Source organism: Neodiprion fabricii, chromosome 6, assembly GCF_021155785.1.
Source record: "Neodiprion fabricii isolate iyNeoFabr1 chromosome 6, iyNeoFabr1.1, whole genome shotgun sequence".
Classification (NCBI taxonomy): Eukaryota; Metazoa; Arthropoda; class Insecta; order Hymenoptera; family Diprionidae; genus Neodiprion; species Neodiprion fabricii.
The window spans coordinates 24935615-24955304 of record NC_060244.1 but is presented as its reverse complement, the minus strand read 5'-3'; the positions used below and the strand labels follow the sequence as shown (position 1 = coordinate 24955304).

General features: G+C 42.6%; 1 protein-coding gene and 1 long non-coding RNA gene across 2 annotated transcripts in view; one reads left to right on the top strand and one right to left on the bottom strand.

Annotated features, from left to right (window-relative positions):
* Positions 1 to 3696: 3696 nt before the first annotated feature.
* Positions 3697 to 19690, bottom strand: part of LOC124184596 (D-beta-hydroxybutyrate dehydrogenase, mitochondrial) — a 28922-nt gene continuing 12928 nt past the window's right edge. Inside the window, exons 2-6 of the mRNA XM_046574484.1 lie at positions 7058 to 7307; positions 6749 to 6977; positions 5698 to 5850; positions 4689 to 4890; positions 3697 to 4518 (exon numbers count right to left, since the gene is read on the bottom strand). Coding sequence (XP_046430440.1) covers positions 4350 to 4518; positions 4689 to 4890; positions 5698 to 5850; positions 6749 to 6977; positions 7058 to 7264 — 960 coding nt within the window. The 5' untranslated portion in view covers positions 7265 to 7307 and the 3' untranslated portion in view covers positions 3697 to 4349. The remainder of the gene's footprint in view (positions 4519 to 4688; positions 4891 to 5697; positions 5851 to 6748; positions 6978 to 7057; positions 7308 to 19690) is intronic.
* On the top strand, positions 7397 to 10013 carry LOC124184598. The gene is made up of 3 exons (XR_006871222.1): positions 7397 to 7688; positions 8759 to 8838; positions 9449 to 10013. It is a non-coding gene; the product is annotated as an uncharacterized LOC124184598 (long non-coding RNA).

Genomic DNA, 19690 nt, shown 5'->3' with positions numbered 1-19690 from the left:
AATACCAGCTGCTAATTAAATTTACGGCTACCGAAGTATTTCCCTTCGCATAAATCAATGATGAAAACGATTAGTGCTTTCGTCGAAACAAAGTCAAGAGTTGAAAAATGACATTTGTAACGCCGAATGAGCTTCATCTCGTATACCTTTCAGTCCACACTGGTTGAAATTGATTCTGCAAAAATCAATGATTCCCGTTTTATTTGCAGGGGCTCCGTTTCACTCTGAAAATTTCCTTCCTTCGTTACCGTGGTACAAAGAACGTTTGCCGTGCTTATTTTTCCATACATGAATAATAATCGGCGTAGCAATTGCAGTAGGTGGTACTGCTTACAATTCATTACGTCGTTTTTTTTTCTTCTCCTATTCCTTCTGCCGCTTTGAAATTGGAAAGAAATTATTCACGCACGAAGTGAATCAACTTCAGAACCGTCAAATGTATTCCTCGTGTTTAAAAACAGAACGAAACTTTTATAAACCCGTGACACAAAAAGCCGAACGCACGTCTGAACAATCGAAAATTACCCAGAGTTGTCACTCGTATTTTCAGACACGTAATTTCCTCACTGTTCGCGTACATATATATATACATGTATAAGCTTTGAGAAAAATGGCGCGAGATGACGACGGGGTGCTGAGGATCATCGATAAGTCAGTTTTCCAAGCGCTAATCCTCGGATCCCCAAGGAGCTAGTATCTCTCCTGCTCAGTCTTGATGTAATATTTCCTTAATACAGCCGGGAATATAACTCCTGTCGGATTTCTCTCCCGCGGGATTGATTAATGTGGGCAGAAGCGATTAGCCATCGATTTTAAAAGTATGCTGCGAAACCGTCGAGTCCGCTTCTTCTACTCGGCAGTAGATCGACGGAACCGCGACTAGCTAAGCTAATTTCGATCCGTAATAGCCATAAGACTTAATGGGACGGGAAGGGCGAAACGGGGGCGCATTTGCACGGCACATCCATTGCACCGCAGTTTACCGGGCAAACTTGCATCGCTGATTTTCCACCTGTGCGCACGTCTACGTATTCGCGTGTCAATGCATCGGCCGCGGTCTGCATGCTCGTACGTGAACGAGAAGGGGTTGCGGGTGGACGCGAAGCGTGCTTTACGAGACCTGCATTCGTGTGTCCGTAATGTTATTTCTCGGTTTGGTATATAAGACCGGTTGGAATTTATGGCGCGGAAAACCTGAGGAAAGGTTTCACATACGTACAGGTGTGTACGTATACGCCAAGGCGTTCTATGTACCGCCGCGGAATCCCGCGATATATTCTTTTTCCATTTATTCTCAATTTCCTCCCGTCTATCCACGGCCGGTATTTGCCTCACAATCAGCGGAATTTCCAGCCGAAGGCGCGCTCCGACGTTTCTCATATTCAACATATATGTTTTATTAATCATGGGGAAGGGTATTTCGCGTCGTATGAATGACGACTAGGAATCGACGAATGCAATTTTCGTCGCAGATTTTTCCACGCTTCGACTCGTTAACTTTCCGTTACTCTTTTACGATACTTATCATCACGCCGGGGCGCAGGGGAAATCTTGGCTTTTCAGTCAAGCGTTAAATTTCGTAAAATAGAAAAAAAAATGTACACGGTTAAGCAACGAAATCGTTAACGAGCGACCGAGGCAATTGAACGCTGATATAAATGGGTGTATCGAAATTTGAAAGCGAGCCGACCGCCGGCGTATGTTGTTGAAATTCAGTTACATGGTTAGACGGAGGCGCGGCTGGCTTCGGATATTTTATTCAGCCTTCGTGTGTCGAATGTATGCGTCCGCGCCGTGTACCTGCGTAAAAGAGATATTAAAGGAGAGTAAAAAAGCAGCCGCTGTTACTGCTGGGTAAATATTGAAATATTAAAACCGATCGTAAAAGTGTCTTTATTCCCTTTATGTAATCTCGAATAAAATCACTGTCCCACCTTCGTCCTCCACCCCCGAGAGGGTGCAACGTCGCCTGGACACAGCGATCCCCCCATTTATATACGCCGAGTGTATTGATCTGGCGCAACTTTCGTTCGTCCCGGAGTTGATTTATAAGGTGACAAAAACCAATCCTACGGATTATTGTTTCGGTTTGTTCAGCCGCAAAAGTTGTCACATCCTTCACTCTTGTAATCGCATTTGTGTCCCCAAAATTATATGAGGAGAAAATCGCATGATACAGGGGATCGGGCAGCTTAACCAACGTATGGGAACAAAAATAATGGTATAAATAATTAATACTTATACGGGTTCGAATTTTTTTCCGGCAAAGCGGGATCGTGTAGCCTGCGGTATGGATCGAGAATAATAGCCTGATGTGTTCGGGAGGTAAATTACTTTCACAGAGCTCTACTTTGCGGACTCACGATACGTTAGCAGCTACGGCTTAAGGAGACTGTTCAACTCACTTGTATAACCGGGATTCTAGTTTATTGTCAAGCGGTACTCTGGCTGACGCATTGCTGTTGCACGCACATATTTTGCTCGAAATTCGCTGCATAGCTTTCGTATCGAACGTATTTCATTCATGTGGAGTATAATGAGACAGCCTCGAGTCATTCATTTTATGGAACATAACTCACGTTAACATCCATTACATTACCGCGTTAAGATTATTTTCACAATCGTTCACAGCAGAAAAAAATACTGCTAGGAATGAATGGTGATTCTCGTGCAGGATATCTTTCAGAGGACGGAACTTTTCTTCTTGAAAATAAATCATAGGTATAAAGTGAGTGCATCGTAGAAATTCCAAAGCAGCGGTATCAGGTTCGACGGCAAAGCGGATCCGTAAGATCTCCTCTCTTCGAAACAATTTTCATACAATGATTGAATACCTAAGGGTAGCGGAACTGAGAAGCTAATTTTGTTAAAGTTCGATGAAATATTGTCCTTGCCGCGAAGAGTAAGAAGCGGAGTTTCCCCGTTGAAACAATACCAGCCTTAATAAGCTCTGAATATTTGATCAACTGGGCGAACCAGCGCAGCGGCATCTCGACACACCTGTTCAATATTGCAATGGCAGGAGGGTGATGAGGGGGCTGGGGTGTTGCCCAGGAATGAAGGGAACCAAGGAAACCAAGGGACACACCCACCGAGTTAGTTTCCAAGTGGCTAGGCGCAAACACCGCAAGTTTGCGAATGACGGTGAATCATTCATTACGGATTTAAGGGTTTATTATCGCGGACGTCTCTCCCCCTTCCACCCCTTCTTGGCGAACCCTCGTCCCCCGTCATCTCGTCGAAATCTCACTCTCCTCTAATTAACAGGCACCCGCCTCACTCTGTTTGGAACAAAAACTCATCCTCGAGGGATAACGTCCCCTTCTTTGGGAATCAGCTGCCGGTGCGCTGGCGTGAGATTCAGGTTTGTTAACACTCGGGAAAATGGCTATGATTATTACTACTGTGCGTATTTTAACAAAAATTCGTTGGACCCTTTTCAGGCATCTGTTGATACGCGTCTGAACGCCGCAGATAATCTCACTGCCAGTGCAATTTTCTCCCCCTTTGGCACTGGGAAATCCATTATACCACACGATTGCTCATGGGTAAGGATCGCCTACCGCGAAGATGAGATGAGAAAAGGTAACCCGTTGATTTTTCCCACCGAACCGTATTCGTGAACATCGTACATAAGGACACAAACGATCCTTGTGGTAATATACGGAGTCAGGGTCTGAAAGCTTCTCTCGAAGGTTATCTGAATTTTATATGTGTATTATTGACAAAAACAATATAATATGTTTATGACAGTATTATAACGACTGATATTACATATACGTACATACAATAACATAATTACATATTTTACACGTGTCTCGAGGGGGGATGCGCACCGCAAAAGGGATTTTATAGAGTCGATTCAGAGCCGTTGTTGTTACCCCTCTTGGAGCATAATGATACCAAAGCAAGGCTCTGTCTGATTGTGAACGCCAGCCTTCGAAATGTCAAAGTTATGTACCGTGAGCCGTGTTTCTCGTAATTCAGAAATATGAGACCAATTTATACTTATTGTGTTTACAATATTTGTGAGAATTTTCCTTACGCATATTGTAAAACACTTTTAAGCTGAAAATTACAAAAATCTTCAGTTATATGCGGATCCGAATCCTGTATTTTTGCGCACTTCGAAACTTAGCAATGTACTAAATAACCGTAAGTCCTATTATATACTCTGTTCAATTCTGTCCTTGATGCCCTTTTGAAGATTTGAATACACCCCCTCGATAAACCTGGGGTTACAGTAGCGTTACTATTAATTATGGCCATATCATTAGTAACCGCGAACTGGCGCGTTGTCGATCGAAATTCGAAAATTCGAAGGTGGTTAGTAAAAAAGAAATTGGAATTCAGTCGGTTCCAAACAGACATAAGCTACGTGGTTTCGAAGCCATGTTGTAAGATGGAAGTGGACAAGGGGAGCCCAACGCTGGCGTCAACGAGTGCCGGATTGCTTTCGTTGGCAGGGGCGCAGTCCACGTACCTTCCGCGCCCTTAACTCCAGATTCCACGTCGATTCTGAAAGATTGAAAATACGTATAGAAGACAGGTAAAAATACGACATTATGCGCCGTGCAGACGCCGCGTTAAAGTTCGATACGAATAAACTTCGCCGTCTGTTATGCTGCAGTTCGTTTATCAAGTACTTGGAGCACACCCACACACGCGATTTGAGCGATTCAATCTACCTTTTGAGGATCGGTGGTCCGTAGAGAACGAGAGGGTTGATTGGGGGCGGCTTCAAGAGGACAACCGATATTCCGGACGTCAGGAGTTCCGCCCTTAGCGCCTCGGCTGCACCCTCGACGCCACGCCGGGACGCGCTGTAGGCGACCAACCCAGGCACCCTCGAAAATGTGGCCTCGGAGTCACCGAGCAGAACGATGCGACCTTTAATTAACGAAAAAACGAATTACTCGCACTGTGTCGAGCATCCGGTTACCAAGCTGTGCGTTATATTTTATCACGTATAGGGAGTATCGCCAATGCTCGTGCGACTTCCGGCGCTCAAGGTTTTCATTATTCGTCAAAGTTTCAAGGACACATCCGAGAGGTCTCTATTTTGCCTCGTACGAAAAATTGATCCACAAATCGTAAGCGGGTACGCACTTGCATGCGATTATTGTCTGAACACGAAAAACTAGTCCCGATTTCATCGCTGAATTTGAAATAGTCGTTACGTACGACAAGTGGATGATAATTATTCTGCGGTTCAGCTGTGAATATATGATAGAATGTCGCTTAAAAAATGAACAGAAAGTGTTAATAAACGAAAGTGCAATACTCGATTATACATGTTAAACGAGACATCGGCGAAGAAGGTTGATCGCAAGAAACTTGGATGTAGAAATAAGTCTGTTCCTCATGTATATTTATCACTGAGATCTAATCATCGTAATGTTAATTCTGAAAATAGTTATTCACGTTAGTGAAACAGCACGAGCAGTAGTGTTATAATAATATCGTAGGTATGTTTTATCGGCATTTAAGATCTGACGGCACGTACAGAGTTGCTCGGTGTGCGCTCATAGTTATTCCGCGCAATTACGAAGACAAAAAGAGACAGAAAAAATAGTAATAACGATAATCTTATCTACTTTCAGCCACGACATGAAAGAACGCCGCGAATCTTTCTCTACGTCGACATTCTCCTCCGTGCAGCTGCGTTTGAAATGACTTTTTTCAGGTTTACCCTACCTCTTTTAGCACGCAGCAACGGAATAAAGGCTCTGGCTGTCCTCAACGGGGCCACCAGATTGTGTCGAAGCATGCATTCCCAGGCAGAGCTCTCCTGCCGCTCTATCACACCCGCTAAAGCGAGTCCGCCTGTATGCACAACCGCCCACAGTCCTGAAAAACGTTTATTCTTTACTGTTTCAGTGACATTAATATTACTCCAAGATTAGACAATTAGAGTCGAAACTTATTGTCACTACTATTTCTTTGTCCGTTCATACTGTAGAAATTTGATGAGTCTGGTCCATGATATACCTAAACTCATGAACATAATTTATACCTCGCAACTATCAACTGATAGACATGTGTTTGAAATTGTAGTGTTTTTAGTAAGCTTGATGCCATGGATAACTCTGTACCTATTAGGGTAAGATGCGAAGCGCCGTGAGAAAAAAGTTATGGTGGTATCATACAATAAAAGTGAAGTAGCGATCAGCGACCAAAAAGTTAGCGAAGCGGCAATTCGGCACGGAAGTTTCTTCGGTCGAATTTCATCCGAACTTGCAGGAGAATTGGCTACACGTAGTATAGCTTGCCGTTAACAAGACTGCTGCACGAAAAATGTCCTGAAACTGATTTTCTACAGCAAACTTGTCCATGCAGACAGAGCGGAGAAAGTTCGCCGAACAAACAACATGAAGAGAGAATTGAAGAAGAAAAAAAAGAAAAGTTACATACCTTCGCGTTGGCTCAAGAGACAAACTTGTGTCAAAGTAACAAATCTCGTTATACGGACGTTTTGGAAAGATATACATGATCGTTGAAACGATTGAAAAGAGCGACGGAGTGCTCGAGAGATAAAGAGAGAGTGAGAGAGAAAGGCGGAGAAAGGTGAAAAGAAAAATGGATTAAACACAAAGTTTGCGCAACTCATGATGCATCAAGGATGAAAGTTATGCACGTATGCGTGTAACGTATGAATGAGAGTAAAAGAGAAAATTGCGTGCGCTGCGCAGAAATGAAAAGGACAAGTGAAGGCAAGGAAATTCCCGAACGAAATCAAGTCCCTCACCGTCTTCTCCGGCCGGAAGTCTGGCTCTCACCGCGTCCAGACAGGCGTGGAGGCTGTCTTCCCTGGTCGGGTCAAGCTCCAAGGGGACGATCTGTCCCTGGGCAAGGGCCGTCGCACCGTCCTCGGCTATTTCCGTCAAGGCGGGTTCCTTTTTCCGCTGATCGTCGAGCGCCCGGATGATCTTGGCCGACGGGGACGTCCCCTCGGGCTCCAGCAGCCCGGCGAACACCTGCGGGACGGGCGGTTACTCAACCATCGTTACGTAATCCATTACCATAATCGAATGACATATTGACCCGATATTCCTACCTTGTATCCCGCCTCGGCCAGGGCGATGGCAATCTGGAGTCCAACGCTGTTGTCGCAGCTCGTCACCAGAACGTACCTCTTGCTCCTGACGTCGAACTCATTCGACGCGTTCCGCGACTGCCTAACCAGGTAGGCGAGAAGGGCCGCGACTATGGAGCACAAGGCGAGGATCTGTAGGGCCAGCATGGCCCCGGTTGCTGGGTCCATCGGCGTTCGCTATCTCTGAAGACTAGCAGCTGGAGGAGTACATCTGTTCAACGAGATAGAAAAGAAAGGGAAACAATCAGCCATGGTCAGAAAAAAACAGTAATTACAATCTAATATCCAAGACAATTTTTTACAGGGCGGAGAGGATCGGAGTCGTTTGGAATCGGGACAGCCTGCGGCAGCTGACATCTGTCGATGAAAGTGTTTCCAGACGATCTGCACGCTGCACGCGATCTACTTTCAACTTTTCCTCGAACTGTTAGAAATTATCTCTGCGATTTATCCAGGATAGTAACACCGATTTGAGCATCCCCAAGTGGCCGAAGACGGATGATTATTTACTAAACTCTACGAAGCTGCGGGTGAAGTTCTCTGATGTGAGACACGAGGTTGGTGGGCAAGTCTCTGTGGCGACTGCGACGCGGTAAGTACCTTCTGATTGGCATCCCAACACACAACTACGTTACTCACAAACTGTACCAAACGAATGTTGGAATCGATAATTTGCTAAGTTTTGAGGACTGTCGAATGAAGATGTGGCCCTGATGGAGTACGAAAAATCAATTCACCGTAAATTGACTGCTCATGCTATGAAAGAAATTCTCCAATCATTGTGAACTTCGGAGAGAAAGCAGATCTCTATCCATTGACACCGATCACGTAATTGCATTTTTGTCCGAACAGCTGACCGCTCGTCAATAGAAGGATAAACAATATACACTATGGATACCTCTTCGTTTTCACATTGAAAGCGAACTGTTAGCGGTTCGACGACGCTTGTCCGCTCGCCTTTCTAAATATCTAAAATTTGAAATCTAGAGATTAGAAGAGCGATGCAGGCGGCAAATCATATGTTGGGTATACCTTTACGCCCCATAGCCGTATAATGCAGGTGGCCGTAATGCAGTTGGCGCATCGGTCACGCTACCGAGCAAATGCTTCGTGCTGCAATCTTAATTGAACGAGGAATGTATTTCACGGTACGATGACCCCGTGATTTTCGCCCGTAGCTGCACAGTTTCGAACAACGCTACGCTCCCTCGCCGCATCAGCATTCAGGCTGCAGTCGCGAAACCGTGATCTAGATACCCGAACCTCTTAAGGAATTACGCGATGATCTCGATATCGCAAATCGATTCCATTTCGCAAGCGAAGCATACACATCGGGACATTGATAAATGAACGACTCGAGATTTGCGAACGCACCTTTCAAAAATTATGTCTTGGGCTGGAATGTTTTATGTGACATAATGAAAGTGGGAATAACGGTGAAAAAATGATTGTTATGTTATTTGAATTTGAGAGATGAACTCTTCGAAAGCTTGAGAAATTACAGACTACGAAATGAGGGAGTCGTGGGTCTCGCGATTATGAAAAATTACTGCAACATTAACGTAATATACAGTTATGACTACGATTATGGTCTTCAAACACGACGTCACAATAAATTGGTCAACATTATTAATGAGTGTGCTTATTTATTCATTTATTTAGCCCAACAGTCGAACCTAAGTCAAGGCATACTGCAATCCACCAAAACAACGTGAGAGCACACACATACTGCGAAAAAATTAGTAGGTATTAACCGAATGCCCAATATTGTACCACAATTGATCGTTACAACAATTTCAAATGTTGTATAGAAGAATATAAGATTTGTCTTTTATAATCTTCTTCATACTCTGTATTTCTATAATTTCATTTTACTTCCATACATTATTTATTTTTGAGACATTTATAGTCCGATTTGATATATTTCTCAAATCAATGTGACTTTATTACGCGGCAAACTCTCCAAAAAGTGGTTGATACAGAGCTGTTCGGACAGTTTGGAATAAATAAGGTTTAATAAATTCTTACACTTAAAAGATTAGATATTAACAAATATAATTGTCATGGAAGTATCAGCATTGCCAGCGGTGAAGAGACATTTGAAAACGCTACAAATATTTAGAGCAACATTTTTTAATCGCACTACTTTTGATAAAGAAATTATTTCACAAAACCTATTCGGTACCGTTAAAACCACGTAGAAAAGATGAAGACATATTAAACGTGGAAAAATGCATGACTAAGGTGTGAAGATAAATTTTTCTGCTCTTTCGAATGTAACTCTGTAGCTTTCATCGTAGGACCAACAGCTGAGAAAATGATAGTAAAATACGGAAAAATTTCATGTTTCAGACCTTGACGCCTGGATCGCGATTCGCAGCGAATCTAGACTGTGCGCAATGAATTCCTCGCGTGAAATCAGGTGAATCAGATGTACGAATAAACGGATTTCAGTATACTTCACTATTCGCCAAAAATGGATCGCAAGAGTACGAAGGAATTTTTTTTCGTCCCTATTTTCCAGCAGAAAACTTTTCTTCGCAGAATCGATTTGAACAATCCTTTCTGGACTAATTAGGCCGCACGGATTGCAAAACAAGTATTGAGCGGTGGTGAGACTAACAGCTGAATCGATAGAGGAGTAATATGGAAAAAGTCATTTACATATTTATTTCATTCCAGGTTACATGGAATTGTGACGATACGATCGAATATCATACATATCGTCACCTGCGGAGCAACATAGCACTGCCACATGTAACATTTTTGTTAGTTTACTCAGGCTGATGTACATTTCACTTCTTTTTCCTCACAAAATAGTCTGATTTCCTGTAATGATTAATCATTATTTTGAATTTCTGTGCATCTTTCACCGCAATGCCATTTTGTGACATACTGAGGTGAAATACAATAACTCTAGAAAAATTGTAATAGAATTAGGGGATATTGAATCAATAAAAGTGGGCTAAATCAGATCGTTTGTGGGCGTGTGTTTGTTATTTTTCTTCCCCACCTCTGTTGAAAAGTAAAGCTTACTGGCGTTTTTCGGTCGTAACGATCAATCCAATGTTCGCAGGTAGAAAAGCCTGTGTGCAACAGATTCCGCTGCCGCACTACCTTAAATATGGAGTATGACTGATCGGATATAGCACTTTAACAACTCGTCGATATTTTCACCGAGAATACTGAGAAGTTAGTTAGCTTCACTTCAGTTTGGGCAAAGAACTTTCTGTCTCAAGATCGATTTGTTACACCATTTATAGACTAAATGAACCCCAAGAAACTCCGAAACCGCAGCGAGAAGAGCGTGGGATCAACAGGAAAGGATTTACGTAGGAAATTTTTGGTTTTTCGGCTGTAACTTTCGATGCTTTGATCGCAGCGTATTGGAACTGCGCCCAATCGATTTCTCTCGCAAAATTACGTCGGATTAGTGCCACAATTAATTTATTCCAGCACTTTTGAAAATCGCGAAAATTTTCGCCAAAAATACAAAGGGGTTAACCTTCCTTTTTTTTTGACCAAAAAATTTTTCGTCTCAGAATCGATTCGTATGACTCTTTCCCGACCAATTGGACCCCAAGGAACTCAGAAAACGCAGCGAAAGGAGCGTGGGATCAACGGGAGAGAAGATGCGAGGAAAAAAGCACCTGCTGAAAAATGTCGAAAATTCAGGTTTTCGTTTTTTGGCTGTAACTTTCGATGCGTTGATCGCAGCGTATTGGAACTGCGCCCAATCGATTTCTCTCGCAAAATTACGTCGGATTAGCGCCACAATTGATTTATTCCAGCACTTTTGAAAATCGCGAAAATTTTCGCCAAAAATACAAAGGGGTTAACCTTCCTTTTTTTTTGACCAAAAAATTTTTCGTCTCAGAATTGATTCGTTTGACTCGTTCCCGACCAATTGGACCCCAAGGAACTCAGAAAACGCAGCGAAAGGAGCGTGGGATCAACGGGAGAGAAGATGCGAGGAAAAAAGCACCTGCTGAAAAATGTCGAAAATTCAGGTTTTCGTTTTTTGGCTGTAACTTTCGATGCGTTGATCGCAGCGTATTGGAACTGCGCCCAATCGATTTCTCTCGCAAAATTACGTCGGATTAGTGCCACAATTAATTTATTCCAGCACTTTTGAAAATCGCGAAAATTTTCGCCAAAAATACAAAGGGGTTAACCTTCCTTTTTTTTTGACCAAAAAATTTTTCGTCTCAGAATCGATTCGTATGACTCTTTCCCGACCAATTGGACCCCAAGGAACTCAGAAAACGCAGCGAAAGGAGCGTGGGATCAACGGGAGAGAAGATGCGAGGAAAAAAGCACCTGCTGAAAAATGTCGAAAATTCAGGTTTTCGTTTTTTGGCTGTAACTTTCGATGCGTTGATCGCAGCGTATTGGAACTGCGCCCAATCGGTTTCTCTCGCAAAATTACGTCGGATTAGTGCCACAATTAATTTATTCCAGCACTTTTGAAAATCGCGAAAATTTTCGCCGAAAATACAAAGGGGTTAACCTTCCTTTTTTTTTGACCAAAAAATTTTTCGTCTCAGAATTGATTCGTATGACTCGTTCCCGACCAATTGGACCCCAAGGAACTCAGAAAACGCAGCGAAAGGAGCGTGGGATCAACGGGAGAGAAGATGCGAGGAAAAAAGCACCTGCTGAAAAATGTCGAAAATTCAGGTTTTCGTTTTTTGGCTGTAACTTTCGATGCGTTGATCGCAGCGTATTGGAACTGCGCCCAATCGATTTCTCTCGCAAAATTACGTCGGATTAGTGCCACAATTAATTTATTCCAGCACTTTTGAAAATCGCGAAAATTTTCGCCAAAAATACAAAGGGGTTAACCTTCCTTTTTTTTTGACCAAAAAATTTTTCGTCTCAGAATCGATTCGTATGACTCTTTCCCGACCAATTGGACCCCAAGGAACTCAGAAAACGCAGCGAAAGGAGCGTGGGATCAACGGGAGAGAAGATGCGAGGAAAAAAGCACCTGCTGAAAAATGTCAAAAATTCAGGTTTTCGTTTTTTGGCTGTAACTTTCGATGCGTTGATCGCAGCGTATTGGAACTGCGCCCAATCGATTTCTCTCGCAAAATTACGTCGGATTAGTGCCACAATTAATTTATTCCAGCACTTTTGAAAATCGCGAAAATTTTCGCCAAAAATACAAAGGGGTTAACCTTCCTTTTTTTTTGACCAAAAAATTTTTCGTCTCAGAATTGATTCGTATGACTCTTTCCCGACCAATTGGACCCCAAGGAACTCAGAAAACGCAGCGAAAGGAGCGTGGGATCAACGGGAGAGAAGATGCGAGGAAAAAAGCACCTGCTGAAAAATGTCGAAAATTCAGGTTTTCGTTTTTTGGCTGTAACTTTCGATGCGTTGATCGCAGCGTATTGGAACTGCGCCCAATCGATTTCTCTCGCAAAATTACGTCGGATTAGTGCCACAATTAATTTATTCCAGCACTTTTGAAAATCGCGAAAATTTTCGCCAAAAATACAAAGGGGTTAACCTTCCTTTTTTTTTGACCAAAAAATTTTTCGTCTCAGAATCGATTCGTATGACTCTTTCCCGACCAATTGGACCCCAAGGAACTCAGAAAACGCAGCGAAAGGAGCGTGGGATCAACGGAAGAGAAGATGCGAGGAAAAAAGCACCTGCTGAAAAATGTCGAAAATTCAGGTTTTCGTTTTTTGGCTGTAACTTTCGATGCGTTGATCGCAGCGTATTGGAACTGCGCCCGATCGGTTTCTCTCGCAAAATTACGTCGGATTAGTGCCACAATTAATTTATTCCAGCACTTTTGAAAATCGCGAAAATTTTCGCCGAAAATACAAAGGGGTTAACCTTCCTTTTTTTTTGACCAAAAAATTTTTCGTCTCAGAATTGATTCGTATGACTCTTTCCCGACCAATTGGACCCCAAGGAACTCAGAAAACGCAGCGAAAGGAGCGTGGGATCAACGGGAGAGAAGATGCGAGGAAAAAAGCACCTGCTGAAAAATGTCGAAAATTCAGGTTTTCGTTTTTTGGCTGTAACTTTCGATGCGTTGATCGCAGCGTATTGGAACTGCGCCCAATCGATTTCTCTCGCAAAATTACGTCGGAGTAGCGCCACAATTGATTTATTCCAGCACTTTTGAAAATCGCGAAAATTTTCGCAAAAAATACAAAGGGGTTAACCTTCCTTTTTTTTTGACCAAAAAATTTTTCGTCTCAGAATTGATTCGTTTGACTCGTTCCCGACCAATTGGACCCCAAGGAACTCAGAAAACGCAGCGAAAGGAGCGTGGGATCAACGGGAGAGAAGATGCGAGGAAAAAAGCACCTGCTGAAAAATGTCAAAAATTCAGGTTTTCGTTTTTTGGCTGTAACTTTCGATGCGTTGATCGCAGCGTATTGGAACTGCGCCCAATCGATTTCTCTCGCAAAATTACGTCGGATTAGCGCCACAATTGATTTATTCCAGCACTTTTGAAAATCGCGAAAATTTTCGCCAAAAATACAAAGGGGTTAACCTTCCTTTTTTTTTGACCAAAAAATTTTTCGTCTCAGAATTGATTCGTTTGACTCGTTCCCGACCAATTGGACCCCAAGGAACTCAGAAAACGCAGCGAAAGGAGCGTGGGATCAACGGGAGAGAAGATGCGAGGAAAAAAGCACCTGCTGAAAAATGTCGAAAATTCAGGTTTTCGTTTTTTGGCTGTAACTTTCGATGCGTTGATCGCAGCGTATTGGAACTGCGCCCAATCGATTTCTCTCGCAAAATTACGTCGGATTAGTGCCACAATTAATTTATTCCAGCACTTTTGAAAATCGCGAAAATTTTCGCCAAAAATACAAAGGGGTTAACCTTCCTTTTTTTTTGACCAAAAAATTTTTCGTCTCAGAATCGATTCGTATGACTCTTTCCCGACCAATTGGACCCCAAGGAACTCAGAAAACGCAGCGAAAGGAGCGTGGGATCAACGGGAGAGAAGATGCGAGGAAAAAAGCACCTGCTGAAAAATGTCGAAAATTCAGGTTTTCGTTTTTTGGCTGTAACTTTCGATGCGTTGTTCGCAGCGTATTGGAACTGCGCCCAATCGATTTCTCTCGCAAAATTACGTCGGATTAGCGCCACAATTGATTTATTCCAGCACTTTTGAAAATCGCGAAAATTTTCGCCAAAAATACAAAGTGGTTAACCTTCCTTTTTTTTTGACCAAAAAATTTTTCGTCTCAGAATTGATTCGTTTGACTCGTTCCCGACCAATTGGACCCCAAGGAACTCAGAAAACGCAGCGAAAGGAGCGTGGGATCAACGGGAGAGAAGATGCGAGGAAAAAAGCACCTGCTGAAAAATGTCGAAAATTCAGGTTTTCGTTTTTTGGCTGTAACTTTCGATGCGTTGATCGCAGCGTATTGGAACTGCGCCCAATCGATTTCTCTCGCAAAATTACGTCGGATTAGCGCCACAATTGATTTATTCCAGCACTTTTGAAAATCGCGAAAATTTTCGCCAAAAATACAAAGGGGTTAACCTTCCTTTTTTTTTGACCAAAAAATTTTTCGTCTCAGAATTGATTCGTTTGACTCGTTCCCGACCAATTGGACCCCAAGGAACTCAGAAAACGCAGCGAAAGGAGCGTGGGATCAACGGGAGAGAAGATGCGAGGAAAAAAGCACCTGCTGAAAAATGTCGAAAATTCAGGTTTTCGTTTTTTGGCTGTAACTTTCGATGCGTTGATCGCAGCGTATTGGAACTGCGCCCAATCGATTTCTCTCGCAAAATTACGTCGGATTAGTGCCACAATTAATTTATTCCAGCACTTTTGAAAATCGCGAAAATTTTCGCCAAAAATACAAAGGGGTTAACCTTCCTTTTTTTTTGACCAAAAAATTTTTCGTCTCAGAATCGATTCGTATGACTCTTTCCCGACCAATTGGACCCCAAGGAACTCAGAAAACGCAGCGAAAGGAGCGTGGGATCAACGGGAGAGAAGATGCGAGGAAAAAAGCACCTGCTGAAAAATGTCGAAAATTCAGGTTTTCGTTTTTTGGCTGTAACTTTCGATGCGTTGTTCGCAGCGTATTGGAACTGCGCCCAATCGATTTCTCTCGCAAAATTACGTCGGATTAGCGCCACAATTGATTTATTCCAGCACTTTTGAAAATCGCGAAAATTTTCGCCAAAAATACAAAGGGGTTAACCTTCCTTTTTTTTTGACCAAAAAATTTTTCGTCTCAGAATCGATTCGTATGACTCTTTCCCGACCAATTGGACCCCAAGGAACTCAGAAAACGCAGCGAAAGGAGCGTGGGATCAACGGGAGAGAAGATGCGAGGAAAAAAGCACCTGCTGAAAAATGTCGAAAATTCAGGTTTTCGTTTTTTGGCTGTAACTTTCGATGCGTTGTTCGCAGCGTATTGGAACTGCGCCCAATCGATTTCTCTCGCAAAATTACGTCGGATTAGCGCCACAATTGATTTATTCCAGCACTTTTGAAAATCGCGAAAATTTTCGCCAAAAATACAAAGGGGTTGACCTTCCTTTTTTTTTGACCAAAAAATTTTTCGTCTCAGAATTGATTCGTTTGACTCTTTCCCGACCAATTGGACCCCAAGGAACTCAGAAAACGCAGCGAAAGGAGCGTGGGATCAACGGGAGAGAAGATGCGAGGAAAAAAGCACCTGCTGAAAAATGTCGAAAATTCAGGTTTTCGTTTTTTGGCTGTAACTTTCGATGCGTTGATCGCAGCGTATTGGAACTGCGCCCAATCGATTTCTCTCGCAAAATTACGTCGGATTAGTGCCACAATTAATTTATTCCAGCACTTTTGAAAATCGCGAAAATTTCCGCCAAAAATACAAAGGGGTTAACCTTCCTTTTTTTTTGACCAAAAAATTTTTCGTCTCAGAATTGATTCGTATGACTCTTTCCCGACCAATTGGACCCCAAGGAACTCAGAAAACGCAGCGAAAGGAGCGTGGGATCAACGGGAGAGAAGATGCGAGGAAAAAAGCACCTGCTGAAAAATGTCGAAAATTCAGGTTTTCGTTTTTTGGCTGTAACTTTCGATGCGTTGATCGCAGCGTATTGGAACTGCGCCCAATCGATTTCTCTCGCAAAATTACGTCGGATTAGTGCCACAATTAATTTATTCCAGCACTTTTGAAAATCGCGAAAATTTTCGACGAAAATACAAAGGGGTTAACCTTCCTTTTTTTTTGACCAAAAAATTTTTCGTCTTAGAATCGATTCGTATGACTCTTTCCCGACCAATTGGACCCCAAGGAACTCAGAAAACGCAGCGAAAGGAGCGTGGGATCAACGGGAGAGAAGATGCGAGGAAAAAAGCACCTGCTGAAAAATGTCGAAAATTCAGGTTTTCGTTTTTTGGCTGTAACTTTCGATGCGTTGATCGCAGCGTATTGGAACTGCGCCCAATCGGTTTCTCTCGCAAAATTACGTCGGATTAGTGCCACAATTAATTTATTCCAGCACTTTTGAAAATCGCGAAAATTTTCGCCAAAAATACAAAGGGGTTAACCTTCCTTTTTTTCTTGGCCAAAAAATTTTTCGTCTCAGAATTGATTCGTATGACTCTTTCCCGACCAATTGGACCCCAAGGAACTCAGAAAACGCAGCGAAAGGAGCGCGGGATCAACGGGAGAGAAGATGCGAGGAAAAAAGCACCTGCTGAAAAATGTCGAAAATTCAGGTTTTCGTTTTTTGGCTGTAACTTTCGATGCGTTGATCGCAGCGTATTGGAACTGCGCCCAATCGATTTCTCTCGCAAAATTACGTCGGATTAGCGCCACAATTGATTTATTCCAGCACTTTTGAAAATCGCGAAAATTTTCGCCAAAAATACAAAGGGGTTAACCTTCCTTTTTTTTTGACCAAAAAATTTTTCGTCTCAGAATTGATTCGTTTGACTCGTTCCCGACCAATTGGACCCCAAGGAACTCAGAAAACGCAGCGAAAGGAGCGTGGGATCAACGGGAGAGAAGATGCGAGGAAAAAAGCACCTGCTGAAAAATGTCGAAAATTCAGGTTTTCGTTTTTTGGCTGTAACTTTCGATGCGTTGATCGCAGCGTATTGGAACTGCGCCCAATCGATTTCTCTCGCAAAATTACGTCGGATTAGTGCCACAATTAATTTATTCCAGCACTTTTGAAAATCGCCAAAATTTTCGCCAAAAATACAAAGGGGTTAACCTTCCTTTTTTTTTGACCAAAAAATTTTTCGTCTCAGAATCGATTCGTATGACTCTTTCCCGACCAATTGGACCCCAAGGAACTCAGAAAACGCAGCAAAAGGAGCGTGGGATCAACGGGAGAGAAGATGCGAGGAAAAAAGCACCTGCTGAAAAATGTCGAAAATTCAGGTTTTCGTTTTTTGGCTGTAACTTTCGATGCGTTGATCGCAGCGTATTGGAACTGCGCCCAATCGATTTCTCTCGCAAAATTACGTCGGATTAGTGCCACAATTGATTTATTCCAGCACTTTTGAAAATCGCGAAAATTTTCGCCAAAAATACAAAGGGGTTAACCTTCCTTTTTTTTTGACCAAAAAATTTTTCGTCGCAGAATTGATTCGTATGACTCTTTCCCGACCAATTGGACCCCAAGGAACTCAGAAAACGCAGCGAAAGGAGCGTGGGATCAACGGGAGAGAAGATGCGAGGAAAAAAGCACCTGCTGAAAAATGTCGAAAATTCAGGTTTTCGTTTTTTGGCTGTAACTTTCGATGCGTTGATCGCAGCGTATTGGAACTGCGCCCAATCGATTTCTCTCGCAAAATTACGTCGGATTAGCGCCACAATTGATTTATTCCAGCACTTTTGAAAATCGCGAAAATTTTCGCCAAAAATACAAAGGGGTTAACCTTCCTTTTTTTTTGACCAAAAAATTTTTCGTCTCAGAATTGATTCGTTTGACTCGTTCCCGACCAATTGGACCCCAAGGAACTCAGAAAACGCAGCGAAAGGAGCGTGGGATCAACGGGAGAGAAGATGCGAGGAAAAAAGCACCTGCTGAAAAATGTCGAAAATTCAGGTTTTCGTTTTTTGGCTGTAACTTTCGATGCGTTGATCGCAGCGTATTGGAACTGCGCCCAATCGATTTCTCTCGCAAAATTACGTCGGATTAGTGCCACAATTAATTTATTCCAGCACTTTTGAAAATCGCGAAAATTTTCGCCAAAAATACAAAGGGGTTAACCTTCCTTTTTTTTTGACCAAAAAATTTTTCGTCTCAGAATCGATTCGTATGACTCTTTCCCGACCAATTGGACCCCAAGGAACTCAGAAAACGCAGCGAAAGGAGCGTGGGATCAACGGGAGAGAAGATGCGAGGAAAAAAGCACCTGCTGAAAAATGTCGAAAATTCAGGTTTTCGTTTTTTGGCTGTAACTTTCGATGCGTTGATCGCAGCGTATTGGAACTGCGCCCAATCGATTTCTCTCGCAAAATTACGTCGGATTAGTGCCACAATTAATTTATTCCAGCACTTTTGAAAATCGCGAAAATTTTCGCCAAAAATACAAAGGGGTTAACCTTCCTTTTTTTTTGACCAAAAAATTTTTCGTCTCAGAATTGATTCGTATGACTCTTTCCCGACCAATTGGACCCCAAGGAACTCAGAAAACGCAGCGAAAGGAGCGTGGGATCAACGGGAGAGAAGATGCGAGGAAAAAAGCACCTGCTGAAAAATGTCGAAAATTCAGGTTTTCGTTTTTTGGCTGTAACTTTCGATGCGTTGATCGCAGCGTATTGGAACTGCGCCCAATCGATTTCTCTCGCAAAATTACGTCGGATTAGTGCCACAATTAATTTATTCCAGCACTTTTGAAAATCGCGAAAATTTTCGCCAAAAATACAAAGGGGTTAACCTTCCTTTTTTTTTGACCAAAAAATTTTTCGTCTCAGAATCGATTCGTATGACTCTTTCCCGACCAATTGGACCCCAAGGAACTCAGAAAACGCAGCGAAAGGAGCGTGGGATCAACGGGAGAGAAGATGCGAGGAAAAAAGCACCTGCTGAAAGATGTCGAAAATTCAGGTTTTCGTTTTTTGGCTGTAACTTTCGATGCGTTGATCGCAGCGTATTGGAACTGCGCTCAATCGATTTCTCTCGCAAAATTACGTCGGATTAGCGCCACAATTGATTTATTCCAGCACTTTTGAAAATCGCGAAAATTTTCGCCAAAAATACAAAGGGGTTAACCTTCCTTTTTTTTTGACCAAAAAATTTTTCGTCTCAGAATTGATTCGTTTGACTCGTTCCCGACCAATTGGACCCCAAGGAACTCAGAAAACGCAGCGAAAGGAGCGTGGGATCAACGGGAGAGAAGATGCGAGGAAAAAAGCACCTGCTGAAAAATGTCGAAAATTCAGGTTTTCGTTTTTTGGCTGTAACTTTCGATGCGTTGATCGCAGCGTATTGGAACTGCGCCCAATCCATTTCTCTCGCAAAATTACGTCGGATTAGTGCCACAATTAATTTATTCCAGCACTTTTGAAAATCGCGAAAATTTTCGCCAAAAATACAAAGGGGTTAACCTTCCTTTTTTTTTGACCAAAAAATTTTTCGTCTCAGAATCGA